General features: G+C 45.0%; 1 protein-coding gene across 5 annotated transcripts in view; it reads left to right on the top strand.

Annotated features, from left to right (window-relative positions):
- The window catches only part of LOC140190530 (mitogen-activated protein kinase kinase kinase 5), a 194,952-nt gene that overhangs the window by 21,038 nt on the left and 147,674 nt on the right, over positions 1 to 26,240 (top strand). For 3 of the 5 annotated variants that reach the window (XR_011883627.1, XM_072247180.1, XM_072247183.1), the window contains exons 2-5: positions 8,833 to 8,972; positions 13,501 to 13,524; positions 19,576 to 19,763; positions 23,948 to 24,116. Coding sequence is in view for 4 of the 5 variants with exons in the window: in XM_072247180.1 (XP_072103281.1) it covers positions 8,833 to 8,972; positions 13,501 to 13,524; positions 19,576 to 19,763; positions 23,948 to 24,116 (521 nt within the window). In the remaining variant the exon portion in view is untranslated. The remainder of the gene's footprint in view (positions 1 to 8,832; positions 8,973 to 13,500; positions 13,525 to 19,575; positions 19,764 to 23,947; positions 24,117 to 26,240) is intronic. The other 2 variants (XM_072247181.1, XM_072247184.1) reach the window with 2 other exon arrangements.

Genomic DNA, 26,240 nt, shown 5'->3' with positions numbered 1-26,240 from the left:
GACCCTGCAAGTTCCACCAGCATATTCATGCTGCCAGGCACAGATTTGTCTATCGAGGAGACTGTTTGATCCACTTGTGCTGGTTGACTTTTACCGATACTAAGATCATTGAGGTTACAGCATAACGTTGCTACAAAGCACTGTGTAGAATGTGGCATGGTAGGGTGGTGGTTAGCACATCGCTTTATAGATTAGATTAGATTATGAGGACACGCAGTCCTCTTTTATTGTCATTTAGTAATGCATGCATTAAGAAATAATACAGTATTCCTCTGGTGTGATATCACAGAAACACAGGACAGACCAAGACTGAAAAACTAACAAAACCCAAATAATCATAACATATAGTTACAACAGTGCAACAATACTATAACTTGATGAAGAACAGGCCATGAGCACAGTAAAAAAGTTCAAAGTCTCTCGAAGGTCCCACATCTCACGCAGACGGGAGAAGGAAGAAAACTCTCCCTGCCATGCCCGACCACAGTCCGACTCTGAGTTGTCCGAAAACTTCGAGCCTCCGATCAGCCCTCTGACACCGAGTACCGAGTACCACCTCTGCTGAACGCTTCGACCCCAGCCTCGGTCGCCAGCAGCAAGCAAAGCTGGGGATCTTGAGGCCTTCCCTCCGGAGGTTCTTGATCGCACAGTAGCAGCGGCAGCGAACCGGGCATTTCAGAAATTTCTCCGGATGTTCCTCTGTGCCTTCTCACAACTGTCTCCATCAAATCAGAATTGTGCACGGCGTCCTACTTACAAATACGATGTCATTTCACCGGAGAGCTGGGTGCGCTGCATTGCGCTGCCATCTTCTCCTCCCTCCTGGGCACAGACTGGGCTTCAATACCCACTGCTGTCTGTAAGGAGATTGCACACTCCCCCTGTGACCGCGTGGGTTTCCTCCCTCGTTCCAGCGATGTACACTTTGGGGTTAGTGAGCTGTTGGTATGCTACGTTGTGCTGAGGACAAGCTGGCATTTGCAGGCTGCCCCCAGCACAAACAACGCAGATGAAGCATTTCACTCTACGTTTCGAAGTTTTGAAGTACGTGCAACAAAAAAAGCTAATATTTTATTAAAAAAAGGCATTTGAAATGTTGTGCATTCATTTAATGCATCTTAAATGCATTCTTATTCCTCTTGAAAGTACTGTTAGATTCCATATTTTACAAGTCATTAGGCATTGGACATTCTTTCCAAGTTTTTTATGGCTTCTATTTCATTCCAGCATTCCAACAATCTCTATGATGGAAAATTCATCAGAAGCCTATTCCTGGCCTTGGTAAGGCAGGAATGCTGCTGCCTTTACTATCAAAAGTTATAAAATGATCACAACCAAGTTCTCATTTCAACCTATCATTTTTCATTTCTGCTGTCCTGCAGAAAGAAGACAGGACTTGTATTTATGCAACAGTTGGGGTTTCAGAATGGATCAGTGCTTTCCAAACGCTTGAGTGATTCTGCACAGTTATTATTGTCGCAGGAGACACATGGTGTACTTGTGTTGCAAAACCAATGATAAATTGCCAGATTTTTATTTCAAGCGATGTTGATTGATCCGGCCCACAGAAGTTAATGAGAATTAGAAGAATCATTTTATTGAGTAATACAAGAGATCTCAAGATAATTGGCAAAGACACAGGAAAGGAGATGAGAATTTGATTTTAGCCAATTAACTATTCTTCCTGAATCCATCTTTTAGAGTCATAATCACAGAGTTGTACAACATAGAAACAGGCCTTTTGGCCCATCGCATCCATACTGACTGTTACTGTACATTTATCTGTACCAATCCCACCTACCCATGGCCTTCTGTGCACTGGGGGTTCAAGCACTTATCTAAATGCTCGCTACATGTTGTGAGAACATCGATAGTAAGTGTTAATAACCAGGTGTCACTGTGGAATATGCAGTGGTGCTAGATAGTCTGTGAGCCCTGTAGAATTATCTCCTGTTTCTGCATAAATATGACTTAAAAGTGATCAGATCTTCACAAACTAAAACTAGATAAAGAAAACACAATTAAATAAATAACACAAAAATCTTATACTTGTTCATTTATTTATTGAGGAAAATGATCCAATATTACATGTATTTGTTGGAAAAAGTATGTGAACCTTTGCTTTCAGTGACTGGTGTGAGCCCCTTGTATAGCAATAACTTCGACCAAACGTTTCTGGTAACTGCTGATCTGTCCTGCACATCGGCTTGGAGGAATTTTAGGCCATTCCTCCTTACAAAGCTGCTTTAACTCTGTGAGGTTGGTGAGTTTCCTTGCATGAACTGCCTGCTTCAGGTCCTTCCACAACATTTCTATAGGATTAAACTCCTATAGACTTTGACTCAGACATTCCAAAACACAGATTTTCTTCTTTTTAAACCATTCTGTTGATTTACTCTTGTTTTTTTGGATCATTGTCTTGTTGCAAATATTCAACTTCTATTAAGCTTCAGGTGATGGACTGCTACTGTGACATTCTCTTGTAAAATGTCTTGATACAATTTTGAATTCATTGTTCCCTCAATGATTGCAAGCTGTCGAGGCTCTGAGGCAGCAAAGCAGCCCCAAACCATGATGCTCCTTCCACCGTGCTTCACAGTTGGGATGAGGTTTTGGTGTTGATGTGCAGGGTCCCTTTCCCTCCAAACATAGCAATGTGCATTTCTGCCAAAAAAAAGTTCAGCATTTGCCTCATTTGTCCACAGAATATTGTTGCAAAGCGTTGTGGAACATCCATGTGGTCTTTTGCAAACTTGAGACGTGCAGCAATGTGTGTTTTTTTTTGGAGAGCAGTGGTTTCCTCTGTGGTGTCCTTCCATGAACACCATTTGTGTTCAATGTTTTTTCGTATAGTGGGCACATGAACAGAAACTTCTGCAATTCAAGAGATTTCTGCAGGTCTTTTACTGCTGCCCTTCGGTTCTTTATCACCTCCTTCAGCATTGCTCTTGGTGTGATCTTTGCAGGACACCTACTCCTAAGGACAGTTGCAATTCCAGAGGTTTCTGCAGGTCTTCTGCTGTTTCCCTTGGGTTTTTTTTTACACCTTCTTCAGCATCGCACATTGTGCTCTTTGTGTGGTCTTTGCAGGACAACCACTCCTAGGGAGAGTAGCAACAATACTGAATGTGTAGACAGTTTCTCTCACTGTGGACTGACGAACACTCGGGTCCTTAGAAATGCTTTTGTACCTTTTCCAGCTTCATGCATCTCTACAATTATTCTTCTAAGGTCCTCTGAGAGTTGTTTTGATCAAGGCATGGTGCACATAAAGAGACCTTTCATGAGAAGAGCTGGCTCTGTCTGTAACCTGACTTTGTCCTTCTTGTAGGGCAGGGCACCTCAACAACCCACATCTCCAATCTCGTCTCATTGAGTGGAACACCTGACTCCAAATAGCTTTTGTAGAAGGCATTACCTCAGATGTACACATACTTTTTCCAACAAATACATGTAATATTGGATCATTTTTCTCAATAACTAAATGAACGAGTATCATGTTTTTATGTTATTTATTTAATTGGATTCTCTTTATCTAGTTTTAGGACTTGCGTGAAGATCTGATCACATTTTTGGTCATACTTATGCAGAAATGGAGAAAATTCTTCAGGGTTCACAAACTTTCCAGCACCACCGGATGTGGTTTGAGATTCAATACTGACTTTTGAATGGTAATTGTATATAGAGGGTGTTAAAAGGTAAATTGGGGACCGATAGAGAAGTAAGACTAAATGAAGAAGTGGAATCTCCCTGTAACCACCTATTTTAATTCCACTTCCCATTCCCATTCTGATATGTCAGTCCATGGCCGCCTCTACTGTTGAGATGAGGCCACACTCAGGTTGGAAGAACAACACCTTGTATTCCGTTGAATAGCCTCCAACCTGATGGCATGAACACTGACTTCTCAAACCTCCAGTAATGGCCCCTCCCCCCTCCACTTCACCATTCCCCATCCCCGTTTCCCTTTCTCACCTTATCTCCTCACCTGCCCATCGCCTCCTTCTGGAGCTCCTCCTCCCTTCCAGGGCCTTCTGTCCTCTCCTATCGGACTCTCCCTTCTCCAGCCCTGTATATCTTCCACCAATCAATCTCCCAGCTCTTAACTTCACCCCTCCCCCTTCTGGTTTTGCATATCACCTTGTGCTTCCCTTCCCCTGCCCCCACCTTTTAAATCTACCCCTCACCTTTTTTTCTCCAGTCCTGCCAAAGGGGCTCAGCCTGAAACATCGACTGTACTTTTTTCCATAGATGCTGCCTGGCCTGCTGAGTTCCTCCAGCATTTTGTGTGTGTTGCTATCAAACAACGTTAGAGTCAATGCTGCCTTCCTCTTCTGGCCGAACATGCCATTATTTGACAGAATTGTGTAACCTTGTACTAAAAACAGCATATATGTGGTAGGAAATGATGTGGAGGACTTACTGAGCTGTGCTAGGATAACTGCATTAATTATGAAATAGAAACAGCTATTTTTGTGGCCAAGAACCATGAAATATTATCTGCAGTACACTGAATAAAGTAGATGATCTTGTAGTGTAGTTAGAGATTGGCAGGTGTTGTGCTGTGGGTATCACTGAGTCACGGCTGAAGGAAGCTTATAACATCTAACGAGACACCTTGTATTGAAATGGCAGGTAGGCAGAGGCAGTGGAGTAGCTCTGTTAGTAAAAAATGAATTCAAATCCTTAGAAAGAAGTGACATAGGATCAGACAATGTAGAATCCTGTTGGGTAGAGTAAAGAAACTAGAGTTAACTCCTGTGGAGAGAAATGTACAGGCCCCCAAACAGTGGCCAGGGTGTAGGATATAAATTTCAAGGGGAAATAGAAAAGGCGTATAATAAGCGCAATATTAAAACAGTCATGGGGGATTTCTGTATGCAGATAGACTGGGGAAAATCAGGTGGTGATGGAGCCCAAGAAAAGGGATTTGTAGAATGTTTTTTTAGAGCAGCTTGTGGTTGAGCCCATTAGGGGAAAGGCGATTCTTGATTGGGTAATGAACCAGATTTGATTGGGGGAGCTTAAGGTAAAGGAACCCATAGGACGCTGTGATCTTAATTCACTCTGCAGTTTGAAAGGGAGAAGGTGAAGCCAGTTGCATCAATATTACTGAGGAGTAAATGGAATTACAGAGGTGTGAGAGAGGAGCTAGCCAAAGTTGATTGGAAGGGGAACGTTATCGGGGGTGACAGAGGGATAGCACTGGCAGGAGTTTCTGAGGACAATTTGGAAGATGCAGGATAGATGTATCACTAAGAAGAAAAGGGGAGAATGAGGCAACTGTGGTTGACAAGGGAAGTCAAAGATAGCATGAAAGCAAAAGAGAGGACATATAATATAGCAAAAATTAGTGGAAGTTAGAGGATTGGGAAACTTTTTTAGAAACTAATAGAAGACAACTAAAAAAACCAAAAGGAAAGGAAAGAAATGAAGGTAAACTAGCCAATAATATCAAAGAGGATACCAAAAGTTATTTCAGATACATAAAGAGTACTGTAAAAGAGAGTTGAGAGTGAATATTGGACCGCTGGAAAATGACGCTGGAGAGGTAGTAATGGAGACAAAGAAATGGTGGAGGGACTTAATATGTATTTTGCTTTAGTCTTCACTGTGGAAGATACTAGCAATATGCCTTAAATTCAAGAGTGCCAGAGTAAGTGGAGTTGCTATTATTAATGAGAAGATGCTTCGGAAGCTGGAAGTTCTGAAGGTAGCTAAGTCACCGAGACCAGGTGGACTACACCTCGGGTTGCTGAAAGAAGTAGCTGAATAGATTGTGGAGGCACTAATCTTTCAGGGATCACTAGATTCTGGAATGCTTCCAAAGGATTGGAAAATGACAATTGTCACTCCATTCTTTAAGAAGGGAGGGAGACAGAAGGAAGTTAATAGCCTGGCTTCAGTGATGGGGAAGATGTTGGATTCCATTATTAAGGATGAAGTTTCGGGGTACTTGGAGGTGCATGATAAAGTAGGCATGGTTTCCTTAAGGCAATATCTTGCCTGACATATCTGTTGGAATTATTTGAGGAAATAACAGGCAGAATAGACAAAAGAGAGCTGGTAGATATTGTTTACCTAGCTTTTCAGAAGGGCCTTGACAAGAAGCCACACACGAGGCTGCTTAACAAGATAAGAGCCTCAGATTAGAGTATTACAGGAAAGAGCCTCAAAATAAGAGTATTACAGGAAAGATACAAGCCTGGACAGAGGCAAACAATGGGAATAAAAGGGGCCTGTTCTGGTTGGCTGCAGTTGGCGAGTGGTGTTCTACAGGGTTTGGTATCGGGGCTGTTTCTTTTCAGATCGTATGTTAATGACCTGGATGATGGAATTGATGGCTTTGTGACCAAGTTTTCAGATGATGCAAATTTACGTGGAGGGGCAGGTAGTTTTGAGGAAGCAGGAAGTCAGAAGAAGGACTTTGACAGATTTGGAGAATGCACAAAGAAGTAGCAGATGGAATATAGTGGATGGAAGTGTATTATCCTGCACTTTTGTGGGAGGAATAAAGGTGCAGAGCACTTTTTAAATGGGAAGTGTTATGTTTTGTAACATGTGGTGTAACTTGCATACTTTTACATGTTTAAGTTTAAGGCATCCGTTAGTTTTGCGAGACCATGGATCTGTGCCTGGAAAGTCTTCACTCTCCAGGGCGCAGGCCTTGGCAAAGTTGTATGGAAGACCGCCAGTTACCGATGCTGCAAGTCTGTCCTCTTCACAACACCAATGTTGTCCAAGGGAAGGGCAAGGGCCGATACAGCTTGGCACCAGTGTCATCACAGAGCAATGTGTGATTAAGTGCCTTGCTCAAGGACACCACACGCTGTCTCGGCTGGGGCTCGAACTCACGACCTTCAGGTCTCTAGTCGAATGCCTTAACCACTTGGCCACGTGCCCACACTTTTACATGTAACCCATAATGAATTATGTAAAGCACAAAGAATGTTTAATTAAACAATATATTTATTATATTACTCAAATAGTAAATACACCACAGGAAGAAATTTCACAAATCAGAGGTGCAAAGAGACTTGGGATCAACACACACCAAATGCTGGAGCAACTCTGCAGGCCAGGTAGCATCTAGGAAAAGAGTACAGTCAACATTTCGGGCCAAAACCCTTCGGCAGGGTGCTTTTCCTAGACACTGCCCAGCCTGTTGAGTTCCTCCTGCATTTGGTGTGTGTTGCTTGGATTTCCAGCATCTGCAGATGTTCTCTTGTTTGTGAAGGGACTTGGGAGTCCTTGTGCGAGATTCCCTAAAGGTTAACTTGCAGGTTGGGTTGGTGGCAAGGAAGGCAAATGCAATGTTAGCATTCATTTCGAGAGGACTAGGATATAAGTGCAAGGATGTGAGGCTGAAGCTTTATACGGCATTGTCCAGACTGCACGTGGAGTACTGTGAGCAGGTTTGGGGCCCCTTATCTCTGAAAGGAATCTAAGAAAGGAGGTGCTGATACTGGAGCAGGTTCTGTGGAGGTTCACGAGAATGATTCTGGGAATTAAAGGGTTAACATATGTGGATGGATTGATGGCTCTGAGTCTGTACTCACAGGAGTTTAGAAGAACGAGGGAGGGATCTCATTGAAAGCAATTGAATATTCAAAGGCCTAGACCAGTCTAGGACCAGAGGGCACAGCCTCAGAATAGAGGGACGTCCATCTAGAGCAGAGATGGGAAGGAGTTTCTTTAGCCAGAGGTTGGTGAATCTGTGGAATTCATTGCCACGGGTGGCTGTGGAAGTAAAGCCATTGGGTACATTTAAAGCAGAGATTGGTAGGTTCTTTGTTAGTCAGGGTGTCAAAGGTTACCAGGAGAAGGCAGGAGGATATGGTTGAGAGGGATAAAATGGCGGAGCAGACTCGATGGGGCAAGTCCTACAGGATGTCGTATGGTCTCCTGATTGCAAAGAGGTGAAGCTAACTAACATAGCTTCCAATGCTGAATTGTATGATAATATCGACCTATCCTGACTATACACTGCTTGCATACAGTATACCATCCAATTAACAAGTGTGTTGGCTCATGGAAGGGTCAGCATGGGAAGGGCAAGCAGCTTTGATTTCCCGGCTGTTAGCGTGTCGTAGAATCTGTCCTGGAGCGAGCGCAGATTTCTCATCGTGTAAGACAGTGACGATAAATCTGATTCTGATCCAGTGCCTCTTGGTGACATACAGTAGCTCGTGCTTCCATGTGTCACTCGTTCTTGGTAGTAAGTGTGGCTTGCATGAGGGTTTGAGGGTGATGTTCTTGTGCTGCACTCTGCTTTGTTGCATAATGTAAGAAAGAAAATGAGTGATTTCTGAATGATTGACCGTCTATCGATTTATTAAAACATTCATTTCACCTTGTGTAAAATTGTCCCTCTCCTCCCTGTCACCGTGAGACCAGAAGTGGAAGCCAACGGAGAATGTCCAATCTATCGAGCCTTTTCTTGTCCGGCTGACTGGCCCTGGTCTGGTGCCATGGGGACGGATTGGAAAGGGCAGGTAGAGAGGTGAGCTAGGTTACTCCAGTAAATTAATAAAGAGAGCTGGGGAAGGGAGCAAAATAAGGATCATAGAGACACAGAACACCTCAGCACAGAAACAGGCCTTTTGGCCCATCGAGCCCATGCCGAACTATTAATCTGTCCAGTCCCATCGACCTGCAGCCGGACCATGACCACCTCTATCCCTCCTGTCCATGTACCTAACGAGATTTATAGTCATGAGAGCTGTGTAAGAATCAACACTTCAATGGGTATAAATCCCAACCCCAACGCTCGTGCCTGTACAGCTGACCTGGTTTCAGAGGTGCTCCAGTTAACGGTGCTGTCGTTCACAGATGTGGCGGTGGTGGAGATGACCGATCCGTACTGCCACTCGTCATTCTTCTATCACCTTGGTGTGCGAGAGAGTTTCAGCATGACCAACAACGTGATCCTTTGCTGCGATAGCAACCTGACAACGCTGCAGTCGCTGCAGGTAACTCCACAGACCCGTGAAGGCACTTTTGTTCTCTCTCACCGCCACCTTTCAGCTGTACACTAGGACGTGAGATCGCTATATTCCTTATGCACAGTCTTCAGCCTGAAACATTAACTTTGTGCCCCTCCCCACAAATGCAGACTGACCTGCTGAGTGTTTCTGTAGTTTCCTTCCCTGGGACCAAGGGACACATGGGCACGAATGGTGTTAACGTTCTCCACAGTGGGATGAGTCAGCCTTTGTTGAGAGAATAATTGTTACTGATAATTAATGGAAGGCCCTTTCATTCCAGATGGTAAACTACATATAAAATTACCTCCTTGATGCTGGCTCCTTTGGGTAGGTGAGTCTGAAGCAATAAGATCAGATCCCCTTTGCACCCAAGGTTGTACTTCTCCAACACACACAAAATGCTGGTGGAACGCAGCAGGCCAGACAGCATCCATAGAAAGAAGCACAGTCGACGTTTCGGGCCGAGACCCTTCGTCAGGACAGGCAAAGGGTCTCTGCCTGAAACGTCAACTGTGCTTCTTCCTATGGATGCTGTCTGGCCTGCTGCGTTCCACCAGCATTTTGTGTGTGTTGCTTGAATTTCCATCTTTGGAATGTGGGAGGAAGCTGGAGCACCTGGAGGAAACCCACGTAGTCACGGGGAGAACGTACAATCTCCTTACAGACTGTGGCGTGACGGAACCCTGGCGGGTGATCGCTTGCGTTGTGAGGTGTGGCGCCAGCCCCAAATTGGAACGTACACGTTCCCTCATTCTGCTTCCTCTCCTCTCCTGCTTTTGATGCCCTGCGGCAAGCCCCTCCCTCCCCACCGTTCCGAGGCTGAGCGGTTCCAAGTGCGGACCTGCATTCGGCTGCCCCCTGAACCGGCCAGGGGGAGCTTCACAATACCAAGCCCTTTCTATTGTCAAAGGGCTCGGCCTCCACCTTCAACCCGAGGCTGCGGAGGGTGAACGCTGAGGGAACAGAAAGAGGGAGGGGATGGACAAGCCGCTTTAACATCCTGCCAACCAGACTGAGAACGTGTTTTATGCACTGAATGTGATTCTCTCCATGTGCTCTTTGATTAGCAAATTCAAAGAAAGGGCCAGACCTAATTTTCCATCATGAATCAAACCTTTTACAGTCTAAGGTCAGAGTTGGTTGGTGCTGTGTACAGAGATGCCATCGCTTTCTGAATAGCCCCACCTTCAGATTGTCTGATTTTTTTATGTATGTTGGTCCACTGATCTGCCTGAGATGCCGTCCCGCTGTCAATATCATTGATCGTCTCCTACTGACTCTTGTACGAATCAGTCCAGTCCAATTTCCACCCTCACCTGGTCAAAACCTGCTGCTGTGTTGAGACTGTGTGTGTTTTTCCTATTTTTCTCAGAGATACAGCAAGGCATCAGGCCCTCCTTCCCAGTGAACCCTAGCCTCCCAGTTACACCCACGCGACCAATTAATTTACCAATTGGCCTTTGGACTGCGCAAGGAAAACTGAAGCACTCATAGGAACCAAACGTGGTCATGGGGGAGAAAGCACCAACTCCTTACCGACAGTGGTGGAAGTTGAACCCGGGTCATTAGTGTACGCTTACCACGATGCCACCCCCAAAAATAAGGTGCAGTCTCCCTTCAGAGCTCCAGTCGTTGGCCAATCCCCTTCTTCAGCAGGATTTCCATTCCCCCCCGCCCCCCGCAGCTGAAGATTTATTACTTCCCTCGTGGACACCGTTAACCCAAAGGCTTGAGAAATAAGAAGTGGCTTATTGAGAAGTGACAATTGTAAGTGTCGGATCAGACAGGCGGATGACGGAGCAGAAATCCCCCCCCCCCCCCCGCACCTCTACACTTGGACCAAGTGACTTCGCTTCTTTGTCATTTTGATTTCACCTTGCTGATACCTGACACTTCACACTGGTCCCTGCCTTGCTTCCTGACTCTCCACTTTTTTCTTGTTGTCACTTGTCTTGGTTCTGGTTCTGTCCCGGGATGCCTGGCTATTACAGTGCTTAGGGGGATGGGCGAGTCCCTCCCATCAAACGTTAGCTCAATCACACCCACTGCCTGTTCCCAACCCCATCCCCTTTCGCCCCACAACTCAACTCTTCAATTGAAGGAAGAATCTCTCCCTCTCGCCTTCCTCTTTTCCCAGGTATCTGCCCAGAAACCAAACTTTCATTTGCCTTTTGGGTGGCTAGCTCATATTCCCCACCTGTAGAAACTGAAAAAACACCTTTTCAAGCGCTCTGATCTATTGATGTACCCGAGCAAATGAAAACATTTTTCTGAATGGTGACCTTGTGTAAGGACCTTGTCTGCATTTCCAGCCCAAACTAAGACAGCAGCATTGTCTGTTATTCTGCATTTCCACATAGACAGACAATCTGCAGTTATTGGAATTCACTATTTCCATTCACATAACTGTTTGATACATACCAATCAGTACAACTTGATCAGATTAGCCTTAAGATTTTCTTACAGCAGGGGTTCCCACAGACCCCTCTGTTAATGGTCAGAGTCCACAGCATAAAGGTCTTACAATCTCCAACCTGCAAGTGCTACTGAAATGTTCCAATTCCAGCCTCCAATTCTTCAATTGTAAAAATGGCGCTTATTTTCCACATAAACATAAGAGTTCATTATGTATCAGTTCACAATGATCTCATGAAGTCCCAAAAAATTTCTAACAGCCAAGTAACTAATATCTGAAATTTAATCATAACTGTAATGAGATAAATGTGGCAGCCAGTCTTTGCACAGCAATGGCTGACGAATCTTGTCGATGATGGCAGGAGTTGGAATTTAGTACTTCTGTTAGCTTAACCGACTATTATATAACTGACTTTTAGTTATTTTTTACGATGCTGAGGGCTAAGCAACGGCCAGGTCATCTGACCATCTTCAACAGTGCCATGGGATCTGAATGACACCCATGCCCCTGTATGAGACCTGAGTACCCAATGTAAGCTGACAGGAAGCAGTTTCATCCAAATAGGAATGGGCCTTTTGGCTCATTGTCAATGCCCATTTATACATTGATACCATTTTATTGTCTCCGCATTCCCCCCACCCCCCAATCTCTGCACGCTGAATGTAACCTACTAATCTGCGCGTGTTTGGGGATGTAAAAACCATGCGGCCCCTGAGAGAATGTGTTTGCCCTCTGCGCAGATGCTGTCCGACCTGCTGAGTATCTCCGGCATTTCCTCCGTTGTTCTAAACCAACCTGAATGTAACCTACTAATCTGCGCGTGTTTGGGGATGTAAAAACCATGTGGCCCCTGAGAGAATGTGTTTTCCCTCTGCGCAGATGCTGTCCGACCTGCTGAGTATCTCTGGCATTTCCTCCGTTGTTCTAAACCAACCTGTTGTGCAACGTGCCTCCGCTCCTCCGGGGCTCATCTGAAAGCCGTGTGGCACAGTGAAGGATGATGGCCCTGTTGGTGTTTGGCCCGAAGGCCATTCCCAGAGTGGCTTGCATGCTGGGTGGATCCACTGTATTGCTATCACAGTAATCCCCATCCATGGTTTCCGCGATCTCTCTGATGACTTTGGCACCAATTTGTCGTCCACATTCGGGGTGTTACGTTGAAGTTGTACAAGATCTTGTTAAGGCCAAATTTGGAGTATGATGTGCAGTTCTACTCACCTACCTACAAGAGAGATACCAGTACGCTTGAAAGGGTGTTGACAAAACTTACAAGAACCTGAGATATAGGGAAAGGTTGATTAGGTTAGGGTATTATTCCCTGAAGAATGAGGGGAGATTTGATAGAGATATACAAAAATTTAAGGGGTATAGAGAGGCTTTTTCGGCTGAGGTTGAGTGAGACTAGAACTAGAGGTCACAGGTTAAGAGTGAAAGGTGAAATATTTAAGGGGAACCTGAGGGAAAACTTTTCCACTCAGAGGGTTGTGAGAGTGTGCAATGAGCCGCCAGCAGAAGTGGTGGATGCAGCTTTGATTTTAACATCTAAGAGAAATTTGGACAGGGACATGGATATGGCTATGAGGGCTACGATGGAACGAAGCAGATAAACAGTTTGGTATGGACTGGCCTGTTTCTGTGCTGTAGTGCTTTAAGACCCTACATCAGTTACCCATTGTGAGACTGATGGAGGAGGAACGTGGAATGGCAAACTCTGAAGGAGACGAGGTCATCACTTGGCATCAGCAGAGCCCGGCTTCCACAAGCTCATTTACTGCTGCTCTTCATGATCGGGGGAAGTGTAGATACCTTTCCTGTGGCTGTGACTGAGCAAATAACTCTGATGCCCTTCCCATCTTGTACTTTGAAGTTCTGTCTAGATTAAGTTTTTAATGCAAAAAAAAAGGAACTGCTGGTGGAACTCAACGGGTCAGGTAGCAGCCGTGGAGGGAAATGGATGGTCAACATTTTGTGTCAGAGTGAGAAGTCCCGACCTGAAATATCAGCAGCTCCTTTTGTTTGTTGCCGATGACAGCATCTGCAGTCTTTACGTCTTTCTGGATATTCTTAATGCTTTTTCTTTTCCTGTTTTATTTGCAGGACATCGTTTGCCAGAAAAACATGGTACGTGTGTTTGACAACTACCCAAGATGAGTACGAGTGTTCGTTGTAGGTTTCATCCGCATTAACAGGTGTATTGGTTTGGGGATAGAACACCAATGGGGAAATGAAAAGCTGGGCGCAGTAACCCAGTGTGAGCCTCACTTGATACTCTGAATGGGTGCTGGGCGCTTCAGCAGCCTGAGTGTGGGACGGATATTGTCATTGGTTTATAGGGGTCACACAGCACAGGATTTGCTCTTTAGCTGATCTTCTGCGTTGGGAGTGCGTGGTGCTCATCTGGTATCCAGCAGAATGTAAACGTAGGCAGCACAGAAGAAACATAGAAAATAGGTGCAGGAGTAGGCCATTTGGTCCTTCGAGCCTGCACCGCCATTTATTATGATCATGGCTGATCATCCAACTCAGAACCCCGCCCCAGCCTTCCCTCCATACCCCCTGACCCCCGTAGCCACAAGGGCCATATCTAACTCCCTCTTAAATATAGCCAATGAACTGGCCTCAACTGTTTCCTGTGGCAGAGAATTCCACAGATTCACCACTCTCTGTGTGAAGAAGTTTTTCCTAATCTCGGTCCTAAAAGGCTTCCCCTCTATCCTCAAACTGTGGCCCCTCGTTCTGGACTTCCCCAACATCGGGAACAATCTTCCTGCATCTAGCCTGTCCAATCCCTTTAGGATCTTATACGTTTCAATCAGATCCCCCTCAATCTTCTAAGTTCCAACGAGTACAAGCCCAGTTCATCCAGTCATTCTTCATATGAAAGTCCTGCCATCCCAGGAATCAATCTGGTGAACCTTCTTTGTACTCCCTCTATGGCAAGGATGTCTTTCCTCAGATTAGGGGACCAAAACTGCACACAATACTCCAGGTGTGGTCTCACCAAGGCCTTGTACAACTGCAGTAGTACCTCCCTGCTCCTGTACTCGAATCCTCTCACTATAAATGCCAGCATACCATTCCCCTTTTTCACCGCCTGCTGTACCTGCATGCCCACTTTCAATGACTGGTGTATAATGACACCCAGGTCTCGTTGCACCTCCCCTTTTCCTAATTGGCCACCATTCAGATAATAATCTGTTTTCCTATTTTTGCCACCAAAGTGGACAACTTCACATTTATCCAACTTCACATTTATGGCTCTTTGTTCACCCATCATGTGCATGCACTGGGATTGCTTAAGCAACGTCAGATGAGTGTGGCTGTGTCTAATCTGTATATGGGCTCAAGCATTTGGCCCACAAATGCTGCTGGGTCTCTCATTGAGGCTTCTGCCCACTGTCGTTAACGAGCCGAAATTCTAACGACGCGTCCACACGTGCTGAACGCATGATCTCAGTGGCACTGTCTCGGGGTGGGGAGGGGGTGAAGTGCATGGAAACTAATGGGAAGAAAAGGGGCATTTAAGGCATGTGGCCTTCAGTGTCAGATGGGCATGAGTGGGGACCTGGAATCTTCTGAGCCAATTCAGGGCTGTAAGTCGACCATTTCCTAGACTAAGTAGTGATCAGTGATGGGGAGATCTTAAGAAATATGAGAATAATTATCAGCATTGGGATCATTTACCAGCTTCTGGTTACAAAAACTCTCCTTTTATGTGAAACCAGGAAACATGATATGCCTCATTGTTATGATTCCTTCCATATATTGGAAGGAAATGCAGCGTATCAGATGTGAATTCTTTGCAGGTTGGGATTGATGTTTCTTTTTGACTTGAACAGCTTGGTTGAGTGTCTAGCACACTTCAAAGGTTGTGGAGGATCATGTACAATTCAACAGAGAGCAGTTTCAGTTTGTAGGACCTGTTTGCTGAATGGTTACTGGTGTGACTGGTTGGAGAGAACCAAGACCACCAAGCTGATACTGGTGAAAAACAGTGATGCTTTGCAGGCAGCTTACAAAATTTCTAAATGTACTTCTGATCTACCTTCAATGCAGTCTGCAGCCTGCAGCCTGTAACTTCCCTTTAAGTGATGAACTTTTGAACTGTCTTAACGAACTAACAATTTCACAATCTTCTGAAGGACTTGGTCAGCTTAACTCTCAAATACACAGGTATGGCACATCTTAGCGGACGAAGATACACCGCCTTGGCTGTAAGAAGGGGAGGAGCGGAGGACCCCAAGCCAGACTAGAGCACCAAGGTATGACACTTCCTCTACGCAGTATCTTGTTAGCAAATACACTGTTGCTGGAGAACAAGATTGAGGACCTCGGGGCAAGTATGCTGCATTCTCTGTTTCACGGAGACATGGATAACTCAAGACACGTTGGGTTCGATGATCAGATCCAAGAGCTTCTCGATATATGGGATGGACTAGACTGCTGATCCGGTGGGGGGGGGTGAATCTACTGAAAGCATCCAGCCCAGATGGGGTACCTGGCCAAGTACTAAAGACGTGTGCTGATCAACTGGCTGGAGTGTTCACTGATATCTTTAACCACTCACTTTGACTACTTCAGGCAGGCTTTTCAATTATACCGGTGCCTGAAAAGAACATGGTAACCCGCTCAATGACTATCGTCCCATAGCACTTGCATCCAGTGTGATGAAGTGTTTTGAGAGGTTGGTGATGGAAACATATCCACCCTTTCCTGAGAAGCAATATGGATCCACCCCAATTTGCCTACCCATCACGTCAGGTCTCTTCACTCAACCCCGGAACATCTGGACAGTGAAGTTGCATGCATCAGGATGCTCTTCATTGACTACAGCTCAGCATTCGACACTATCATCCCCTTAAAAAGTAATCAATAAGCTTCAAAAACATGAGAAAACCTGCTGCAGATCCAAAGCAACACACACCGAACTGCTGGAGGAACTCAGCAGGCCAGGCAACAAGTATGGAAAAGAGTAAACAGTTAACGCTTCGGGCTGAGACTTCAAGGCCTAGACCTCAGCACCTCTTTGTGCAACTAGATCCTCGATTTCCTAGCTTGAAGACCCCAGTCAGTTCAGATTGGCAGCAATATCTCCTCCACCAGCACAGGTGCACATCAAGGCTGCTCTAACTGCTTTATATTTATGACTGTGAGGCTAAGAACTGCTCCGATGCCATATTCAAGTTTGCTGACAACCCCACTGTCATTGGCTGAATCAAGGTGGTGATGATTTAGCATGTTGGAGGGAGATTGAAAATTTGGTTCAGTGTTACCACAGCAACAGTCTGTCACTCAACATCAGCAAGACCAAGGAGCTGATTATTGATTTCAGGAGGAGGGAACCACAGGTCCATGAGCCAGTCCTTACCAGAAGATCAGAGGCGGAGAGAGTCAGAAACTTTAAATTTCTCAGCAGGGGATCTGTCCTGAGTTCAGTACATAAAGACAATTATGAGGAAAGGATGGCATCACCTCTACTTTCTTAGAAGTTTTGTGAAGATTTGGCATGACATCTAAAAACATGACAAACTTGTATAGATGTGTGGTGGAGAGTATATTGACTGGCCGCCTCATGGCCTGGTATGGCAACCCCAATGCTTTTGAATGGAAAATTCTACAAAAAGTAGTGGATACAGTCCAGTCTATCACAGACAAAACTATTGCGCACATCTATGTGGGTGCTGTCGCAGGAAAGCAGCATCCATCATCATGAACTCCCACCACTGTGACCACTTCCATTAGGAAGAAGGTACAGGAGCCTTGAGACCTACCACCAGGTTCAGGAACAGTTATTATCCCTCAACCATCAGGCTCTTAAACCAGAGGGGATAACTTCACTTAACTTCATTCACTCCACCATTGAATGTTACCGCAACCTAATGTTCCCACTTTCAGAGACTCTTCATCTCAAGTCCTTGATATTTATTGCTTATTTATTTATTTGTTTTTTTTTTCTTTTTCTATTTATTTTACAGTTTTATTTTTTTTTGCACATTGGCTATTTGTCCTGTTGGGTATGGTCTTTCATTGGTCCTGTTGTGCTTCTTGTATTTACTGTGAACGCCCACAAGAAAATAAATCTCAGGGTTGTGTAAGGTGACAAGTACGTATTTTGATAATAATTTTACTTAGAACTTTGAGAGAAGGAAGGAGACAGTAAGAAAAGGAGACAGAGAAAGAGAGAAAGCATTAATAGTAGGTCTTTGAAAAGCTGTTTACGACTTCCATTGGGTTCTTTAATTTAAAAACGTAGACTTTTTGCTTTGGACTCGTTGGGGAAGGAGCCGGATGAGATCAGTCGCTTTGCTGACTCATTGGGGCTTACGTTTTCGACAGCACTTACCTTGTTGCCTTTGTGTTTGGACAAACAGCCCTTTCTTGGGGTGGGGCTGGGAGAACGGCCAGCAGTCCAGAACTGACATGATGGTGGTTGGGGAACAGGGAGCAAGGGCTCTTTACTATTTGTATCATTCCAAATAACAGCTGGACCACTTGTTACGGATCGGTAAGGATGTAGCTCCTGTGATTGAGTTGACACTTAGGATCTCATTTCGGGGTTTAGTGGCCCTCTGCACCCACACAAAACTCAAGCTCCATAACTCTCAAATTTTTTAAAATATCTGCAAGAAAGCCAGCCAGATACAGAACTTAGAAGCAACCCAATGTGAGTCATGGTTGTAATTCTCAATGGCAACAAGTCCCCTTTACCAGTCTTTGTGTCGGGTGTACTGTATGCTGTCATTGATATAAATGGAGTTGCATTTGCTCTTTATCCAATGAGTTGCATTGAGAATGTGTGGATCTCATTTATATTTAGCAGAGCAGTGCCTTAGACTTGGAAAGCATGACCTCTTGACCAGCCCAAGATGAGACCTCTGTCCTCCAGTCAGTACTTGATAACAACTAAACGTCCCTTGTATTCCATCACTCAGGTTAACATTGCCCCAAAGATCATTTGTGCCCAGAGGGCTGTTATGAGTAGCCATATTTCTCCTGGTTACACTCTCCGCACCCCAACTGGTTCACTGAATTGGGAGCCTTTTTACCTCTTTTTCATCCTGGAGTCTTTCCGGAGCCAATAAAATCTTTCTTGTACATCTGCACTTGCATTGTCATGTGCATTATTACAATGTATTCTAGAAAATATTAAAATAAAACTTTGGACCATGATTGACTGCTGGCTGAGAACAGGGCTTTGAGTGATTTAGCAAGGCATAATCTCTGTTTCTGTCTCTCTCTCTATCTGTCTCTCAGTCTCTCTTTCCCTTCGTCTCTCTCACTTCTCCCCCCCCCCCCCACTACAGTGCAATACATTAAAAAATACTGAAGTTAAAATCAGGAATATAAAAACAAACAATCTAAGTAATGCAAAAAGAGAACAAAGTATTGAGGTGATTCATTGCCTGTTCAGAAAGCCGATGGTGGAGGAGAAGAAATTGTTCCTGATATGCTAACTGTGTGTCTTCAGGCTCCTGTACCTCCTCCCTGATGGTAGCAATGAGAAGTTGCCATGTCCTAGGTGATGGAGGTCCCTAATGATGAATGCTGCCTTTTGAAGATGTCCTCAGTGGTGGGGAAGCCAGTGCCAACGATGTTGCTGGCTGAGTTTACAACCCTCTACAGCTTTTCCCTCCCTTGTGCGTCCGTGCCTGCATACCAGATTGAGATGCAGCCACTCGATCTGAGAGACCAGTGAAACAAGCTTGTCGTAAGCAAAGTACTCGTGTTCCCTTGGCATTGAATAATGGAGCAATCTCATTCAGTTCCCACTGGGGTTTGGAGCATCACCCATTCTTGGCACCACTGAATAATTACACAACATTAGTATGGCATTTATCCTCCCTTTAATTTTCTGGAGAAATTGCATGGGAGGGGATGCTGTTGTTACTGATTCATTCACTTTGAGAAAAGGGTTTTTTGAACATTGAATCTTTGCTTTCTGGACCAGGGACTTCTACCTGCTCGGCTCTGGTTTCAGCTCACCGACTGGAACAATAATTACTTTTCATTCCTCATGGACCAAGGCACTTTCACAAAGAATCTGTTGGGTTAGGATTATTTTCTGGCTTCATTCTGTATAACAAGATGTGCTTGTGTGTAACTTACAGATAGGATGTTGTCACAGAAGCTGCAGTGATCATCAGAATGTGTCTGTCTCTCTTCCTCGTCCAGGGCTGCTGCGGGAACTACATGTTTATCCCCTACATCATGACGCCCACTGGGAAGCTCTTCTGCTGCGAAGCCAGCATGATAAAGGGTGTGACCGAGATGTTCCAGCCGCACTTTAACCTTGAGACCCTGCTCGTGCCCTTGGTGGATCGCCTGACCAAGCTGCTCGAGGAAACGCAGATCAATTCTTGGTGAGATTCCTGCTTCCCTGGCAAACTTTCAGGGTGTAGGGAAGGGATTAGGATGCAAGACTCCAGAGGTGGAAACCCGTGGAGTTTTCCCTGCACAACACACCACCAAGTAAGGTACTAGGAGGGTAGCATTGATCAGGGCTTGGCTGCAGAAGAGGTGATGGAGGTGCTCACTATTAGAGCTAGGAGTAATGAATCATGGCGAAGCTTGCTGGTGCTGAAGGAGGACGTTTGAACTCACTTGGCAAGGGGAGGTACCACAAGGAATGAGGAAACGTGCAGAAAGAATTGGTAAAAACAAATAGCAACAGAACAAAGATAACATGCCCTCAAGATTTGCGGGGAGTAGATTTAGGACGAGGATGAGGTGGAACTGCTTTTCCCAAAGAGTGGTGAATCCCTGGAATTCTCTGCCCAATGAAGCAGTGGAGGCTACCTCTGTATATGTATTTAAGACAAGCTTGGATAGATTTGTGCACAGTAGGGGAATTGAAGGTAATGGGGAAAGGCAGGTAAGTGGAGATGAGTCCATGGCCAGATCAGCCATGATCTTACTGAATGGCGGAGCAGGCTCAACGGGCCCGATGGCCGACTCCTGCTCCTATTTCTTACGTTCTTGTGCAACAAAAACCTTTGGACAGAACTGTATCGATATAATACAAGATGATCAAAGCTAGGTTTATAGAGCATCTATCTAAATACAGGAAGCACGTTGAGCGTGTTGGTGAGCTGAGGTGTAGGTAGCTACCTCACGGCAATAATAATTGTGACATCATGACAACAAAGGACCTGGCGAAAATACAAGAGTAGGAATGAGTTCTGAATATTCCTGGATACACAATGTTGGCAAAACACAGGAAGGGAAGGGAGAGACTGAGGAGGATGGAGCAAAACTGAAGCGGCAGGATGTCCCACAGTGGTGAAGGATGGAATTCCTATTCAGAGTTAAGGAAAGTACAGAGGCACAGTTATATTACAGATAGTGAGAAAGGTAATGAAGCAGAAATTTAAGGGAAGTTACAGCTATGTGGGGAGAGAACAGGAAGAAGAGCTGATTTGCAGTAGGTAGACTAATATGGAATCGACCAACAAAATGCCCCTCATCCATGCTGTAACAATTCTCTGCTGGGGAAGTTGTATTTGAGGAACTCTGCTTTGATCACATTTCCACTTTCATGTTAATATTTAGATCTCTCTCACCATGTGGTAGGTGATTTGAGAAAAGTAAGACCCACTCAATGAATCTGATTTTCTCCGTGGATTCAATTAATCCATTTGTCCAGAAACCCAGTAATAATAGGAAGACAAGTGATAAAGTGGAGGGTGGAATCAAAACGATCACTGTCACCAAAGAACAGGAACCAGGCACATGGTTTGGGGTTAAAGGGTGACAAATCTTCTTAATCTGGTGGTCTCTATCTGAGTGTATTAAAAGAAGTGGCTTTTGGTGTAGTGAATGCATTGGTCGTGACCGTCCAAATTTCACTCAACCCTGGAATGGTTTCAATTGCCCAGAAACCACAAATGGAAGCATTCCTTTCAAGTAATTTGAGAGCAGCAAATTATGGGCTGGTTAACTTAATGGGAAAATGCCGGAATCCATTAAGGGAATAATAGCAGAGCATTTAGAAAATTATAGTACAACTTTGAAAGTGGTTTTACATGAGGGAAATTGGGTTTGGTAATTTATTAGAGTTCTTGGAGGTAATGACAAGCAGGGTGATTAAAAAGGGAACTAATAAATTCAGCATCTTTGGATTTGCAGAGATTTGTCCGTAAAGCAGCATATTACAAGTTATCACACAAAGTATGACCTCGTGGCATTGAGGCTACTATCTTGGCATGGACAAGGGATTGGCCACCTCGTCAGTCCAGATAAATGGATCGTTTTCAGGGTTGGAGACTGGCCAGTGAGGTGCTGCGGCCCTGTCTGGATTAATGACAAGGGTGAAGCGACAGTGAGAAGCAAGATGAGGGGAGGATGCAGGGATGTGGATAAGTTAAGAGAGCAGACAGAATTTTGGCAGATGTAGTATAACGACGAAGTCAAGTTTTATTGTCATGTGCACAAGTACATGTATGCACAGGCGCAGTGAAAAAATTACTTGCAGCCGCGTCACAGGCACATAGCATCAGATAAGCAGCATTCACAAGAAAAAAAATTACTTTTACTCAATTTTTACAAGAAAGAACACAATTAAAACAAAAGAAACCAAATGAGCAGAATTATGAAGTTTTCCGATTTGGTGGGAAGTACTGGAAAAACATTGTTGTCTTCACCCTTCCCATTAGGCAGAAGATAAAAAAGCCTGAAAGGACATATCACCAGGCACAAGGCCATCTTCTATCCCACTGTAATAAGACTATGGAATGGTCACCTAATACTATAAGATGGACTCTTGACCTCACAATCTACCTCGTTATGGCCTTGCACCTTATTAGCTGCCTCCCTGCACTTTCTCTGCAACTATAACGCTTTGTTCTGCATTCTGGTGTTACTTTTCCCTTGCACTGCCACAATGTACAGATGCGATGAAATGATCTGTACGAATAGTGGGTGCATTAGCAACACTGAAATGGAATTTTGACTTGGTTCAAGGGGATAAGGGTCAAATGCAGGCCAAGGGTTCGGGTTCAGGTGGGAACTTCCAATCAAAGTTTTTCCACTGTAACTCGGTACATGTGACAATAACAAACCAAATTTACCAATTTATTGAACAATTTTAATGAAGTTGTTTAATTATAGAGACCCTAGAGAATGGTACGGGGTGGGGGGGCAGAAATACAGTTGTCCTCCAGCAGGAAGTTTGGGCCATTAGCATGTGAGTGCAGTATGTAATCAGGAAGGGAAGTGGAATGTTGTCCTTCATTGCAAGGAAGAGGGTTTATGAAAATAGGGAATGTGCTGCTATTACTATATCTGTTGTGAGCACCACCTGGATTACTGTGGACAGTATTAGCTTCCTTATCCAAAGAGTGATATACCGTACTTGCATTGGAAACAATTCTGAAAAGGTTCACTTAATCCCTTGGGTGAAGAATTTAACATGAAGCTAGGTTTGGCCCACATTCCTTGGAGCTTAGAAGCATGAGAAATAATCTCACTTGAATATGTAGAGCTCTGATGCGGCCTGATAAAGGAGGATGTTTCCTCTTGAGGAACGATCTAAAACTGGGGGCTGAACAAAGGATCACCTTTTCAGAAGGCGACAGGGAAGAATTTCTTCACCACGCTTTTCTTCTGCTTTCTCACTCCATAAAGTAAACGTGAAATTAAAAAGTGGGGATAGGTGGCCCTCGTTGCTGTGAAAGAGCTAACATGACGTACCAAGCAATAACGAGTGAATTCCCCAAAGACTGCAAGACACGTGGTACTGAGCCTCTGTTTATGAAGGGACTAAGACTGTGAGGGTTGCGCACAGGCAGCAGGATTGGAATTGGTTATGTTTGCTGGTGTTACTGAGGAGGTGCCGTGGGACAGGCATGTGGAGGAGTTAGAGGGCAGAGCAGAGTCGAGGCCTCCGTTCCACTCTGTGCGTTCTGCACTGGAAGGCCAGTCCAGTGACGTGGATGTGGGATGAAGAGCATCCGTGGTGGTTCTGTAGGCTAGCGAGGATGAGCACTGGTGGTCCTCTTGGTCCTCAGTGGGTTCTGGGACTGCAGTCATGGGGGCCAGAGACTTCCTAGGTATACGAGTTGTCGAGACCAGAGTTCAAGGCCTAGTGCATGGGGTTCTCATTGTTCATTGTTGGCGAACCTTGCCGTAAATGTGCCCAACACTGAAGCCTGAAGGTCAATGGGAAGTCGGGAAGTTGGAGCCCAAGGGCTGCAGCCCTATGTCGGTGAGTCTGCGTGCCTGCTAAGGAACTCAAAGGCCCAATGAGTCCACTGGAGGCTGACGGCCAGAGACAGCCCGTCCTGGGCTTGGAGGACTGTCTGTGTGAGTGGGGAGGAGGGAGGAACGGGGCTTGTCTTGCTCCTGTTGTTGCCGCCCGGGCTGTTCTGCAAACGCAGTGGGTGGGCATACTTTGTTGGCGCTGGGATGTGTGGCGACACTTGCGGGCTGCCCCCCAACACATCCTTAGTTTGTGTCGGTCGTTAACGCACATGGCGCATTTCACTGTGTCTCGATCTGTGGACGGTAAGTCACCGGATCTGACCTGACCCCTCTTCTCCTCCTGCAGCGAGTATTTTCGGGAGACCATTCGGAATGACATCCGCAAAGCGAGGGAGATGCACAGGGGGCAGGAGCTTCGAAAGGCCCTTGCACAGATACAACAGCGTCTGGACAGTGTTGAGCTGCTGAGCGCAGACATAGTGGTGAACCTTCTGCTGTCGTACCGGGATGTACAGGTGCGTCAGCTTTTGGGAATACCAGACAAACCCCAAGCTTGAAAGGCCCCCCACTCTAACACTCCCTCTGCAGTATTCTGCATTGCTATAATCCTGACATTCCCCCCAATAACACTTGCCAAAGACGCTCTGCAGATTGGTGTGAGTTTTGTCAATAGAGGTTCCAGGGAAAAGTTCAGAACTTCCCTCAGTACAGCAATGCCACTGATCTGAAAGGTATGAGTTCATTTATTCAGGAAGTTCAAAGGTCACAGAAGATTTATTAAGTTCACATACCACTACATCCTACCTTGAGATTCATAGCTTGCAGACATTTACAGAGAAATGAAAAACTATACATAACAAAGACTGACAACCAATGAGCCAAAGAAGACAAATCATGCACATAATAAAACAAATAAACACTGAGAACGTGAGTTGCAGAGTATTGAGGTGAGTGAACTTATCCACGCTCGTTCATGGAGGGTAATAACCATTCCTGAACCTGGTGGTGTGGGACCCAAGTCTCCTGTACCTCCTGCCTGATGGTAGTAGTGAGAAGAGAGCGATAGGGCTCCTGGAAAATGGACGCTGCTTTCTCCTGGAAATGCTCCTTGCAAGTGTGCTGAATGGTGGGGAGGGTTTTGACTGTGATGGACTGGGCTGTGTCCCACCCCTTTCCATAGACTTTCCTGTTCCTGGGTATTGGTGTATCCATGCCAGGTCGCGTTGCAACTCTCCACTGTCCATCTGTAGAAGTTTGCCAGAGTTTTAGAAGACCTGCTGAATCGATGCAAGCCAATGCAAAATACAGGGAGAGTTTGTCTGTGTTTTCGTTGCTAACCCACACTTGCATGTCAGACATTAATCTGATAGAATTTCCTATTCCCTCCTAAGATTATTACCCCAGGTGTCAATACATTAACGGTTCAACACTGTAATATTATGGTCTGTTCCTGCAGCCAACTTTCCCAGGGACAGACGATTCCTTATTAGCTCTGGCCCAGTGGTAACATTCCTGACTCTTGGGCAAAGTTTCCGGGCTCAACTTCCCGTTGTGAAACTTCCAACAGATTTTAATTTGACAATCCTGTATGGATGAAGGTAGCACTAGTCTTGTAGTAACTTTAAACCAGGACCCCGGTTTATGTTCTTGGGCTTCACTGGGGGGTCTCCCTGGAGCTTTGCCCTAAGTTTACCCTTCAACCAACAACATGGAAATGATTTTTCTGGTTGTTACTGCATTGTGGTGCCAGAATTTACCGCAGTATATCATTCACAGTAATTCCTCTCTCTCTCTCTCTCTCCCTTTCATACTGAAGGGTTTGTGTTAGCAAATGATTTGCATTTTACTGATTATCTTGCATAGTTTTTGCATATGTAACAAACAAGATTAAACATAGGATGAAATTTCCATGGTGTTCCTTGACATGGAACTGACAGACTATACCTGGCTGAAAGGCAGACATTGTCTGAAACTGAGAAGGTACCAGTCTGCACAGTTGCCCTGACGCTGTCCCAGTCCTTCTCGCTATAATGTTTGCTCTAACAAACTTCAAGATTCAAGATTCAAAAAACTTTATTGTCATTCTAACCGTACATCAGCTCTGCAGGGCAGAATGAGACAGCGTTTCTCAGGAGCAGTGCAATCATAACATAACAAACGCATAATAAACATAACAATAAATAGTAAAACACAACAGCCACACGGCAGTTAAAATCAAGTTAGAATCAACTTGGCGTGGAGTCCACTTAATCTCCAGGACTAGTGGGAATCTGCTCGGCATACAGCAGCTACATTCCAGAAACAACGTCACTCTGTATTGGAGCTGAAGTGGGTGAATGGTACTTTAGTTAATGGGTGCTGAGAGGCCAGACCATTTAACTCATTCATTAGAGCATTTCAACGAATAGGTGTTAACCTCAAAGCCCACAAGAGGTTCATCCTCCACCAGCCTGTTCTTGCTGACCATAAGACTATAAGACATAGGAGCAAAATTAGTCCATTCAGCCCATCGAGTCTGCTCTGCCATTTAATTTTTTTATACTAAGTGCAATCGTGAACAATAGCCAGATCAGAACTGCTGATCAAGTCAACTAGTTCCCAAAGAGAACTCTGATAGGCCAGTCAGATGGTTCACTGCT

This window comes from Mobula birostris, chromosome 30 (genome assembly GCF_030028105.1).
Source record: "Mobula birostris isolate sMobBir1 chromosome 30, sMobBir1.hap1, whole genome shotgun sequence".
Classification (NCBI taxonomy): domain Eukaryota; kingdom Metazoa; phylum Chordata; class Chondrichthyes; order Myliobatiformes; family Myliobatidae; genus Mobula; species Mobula birostris.
Note: the sequence above shows the minus strand (reverse complement) of the source record. Positions and strands in the feature narration are given on the sequence as shown.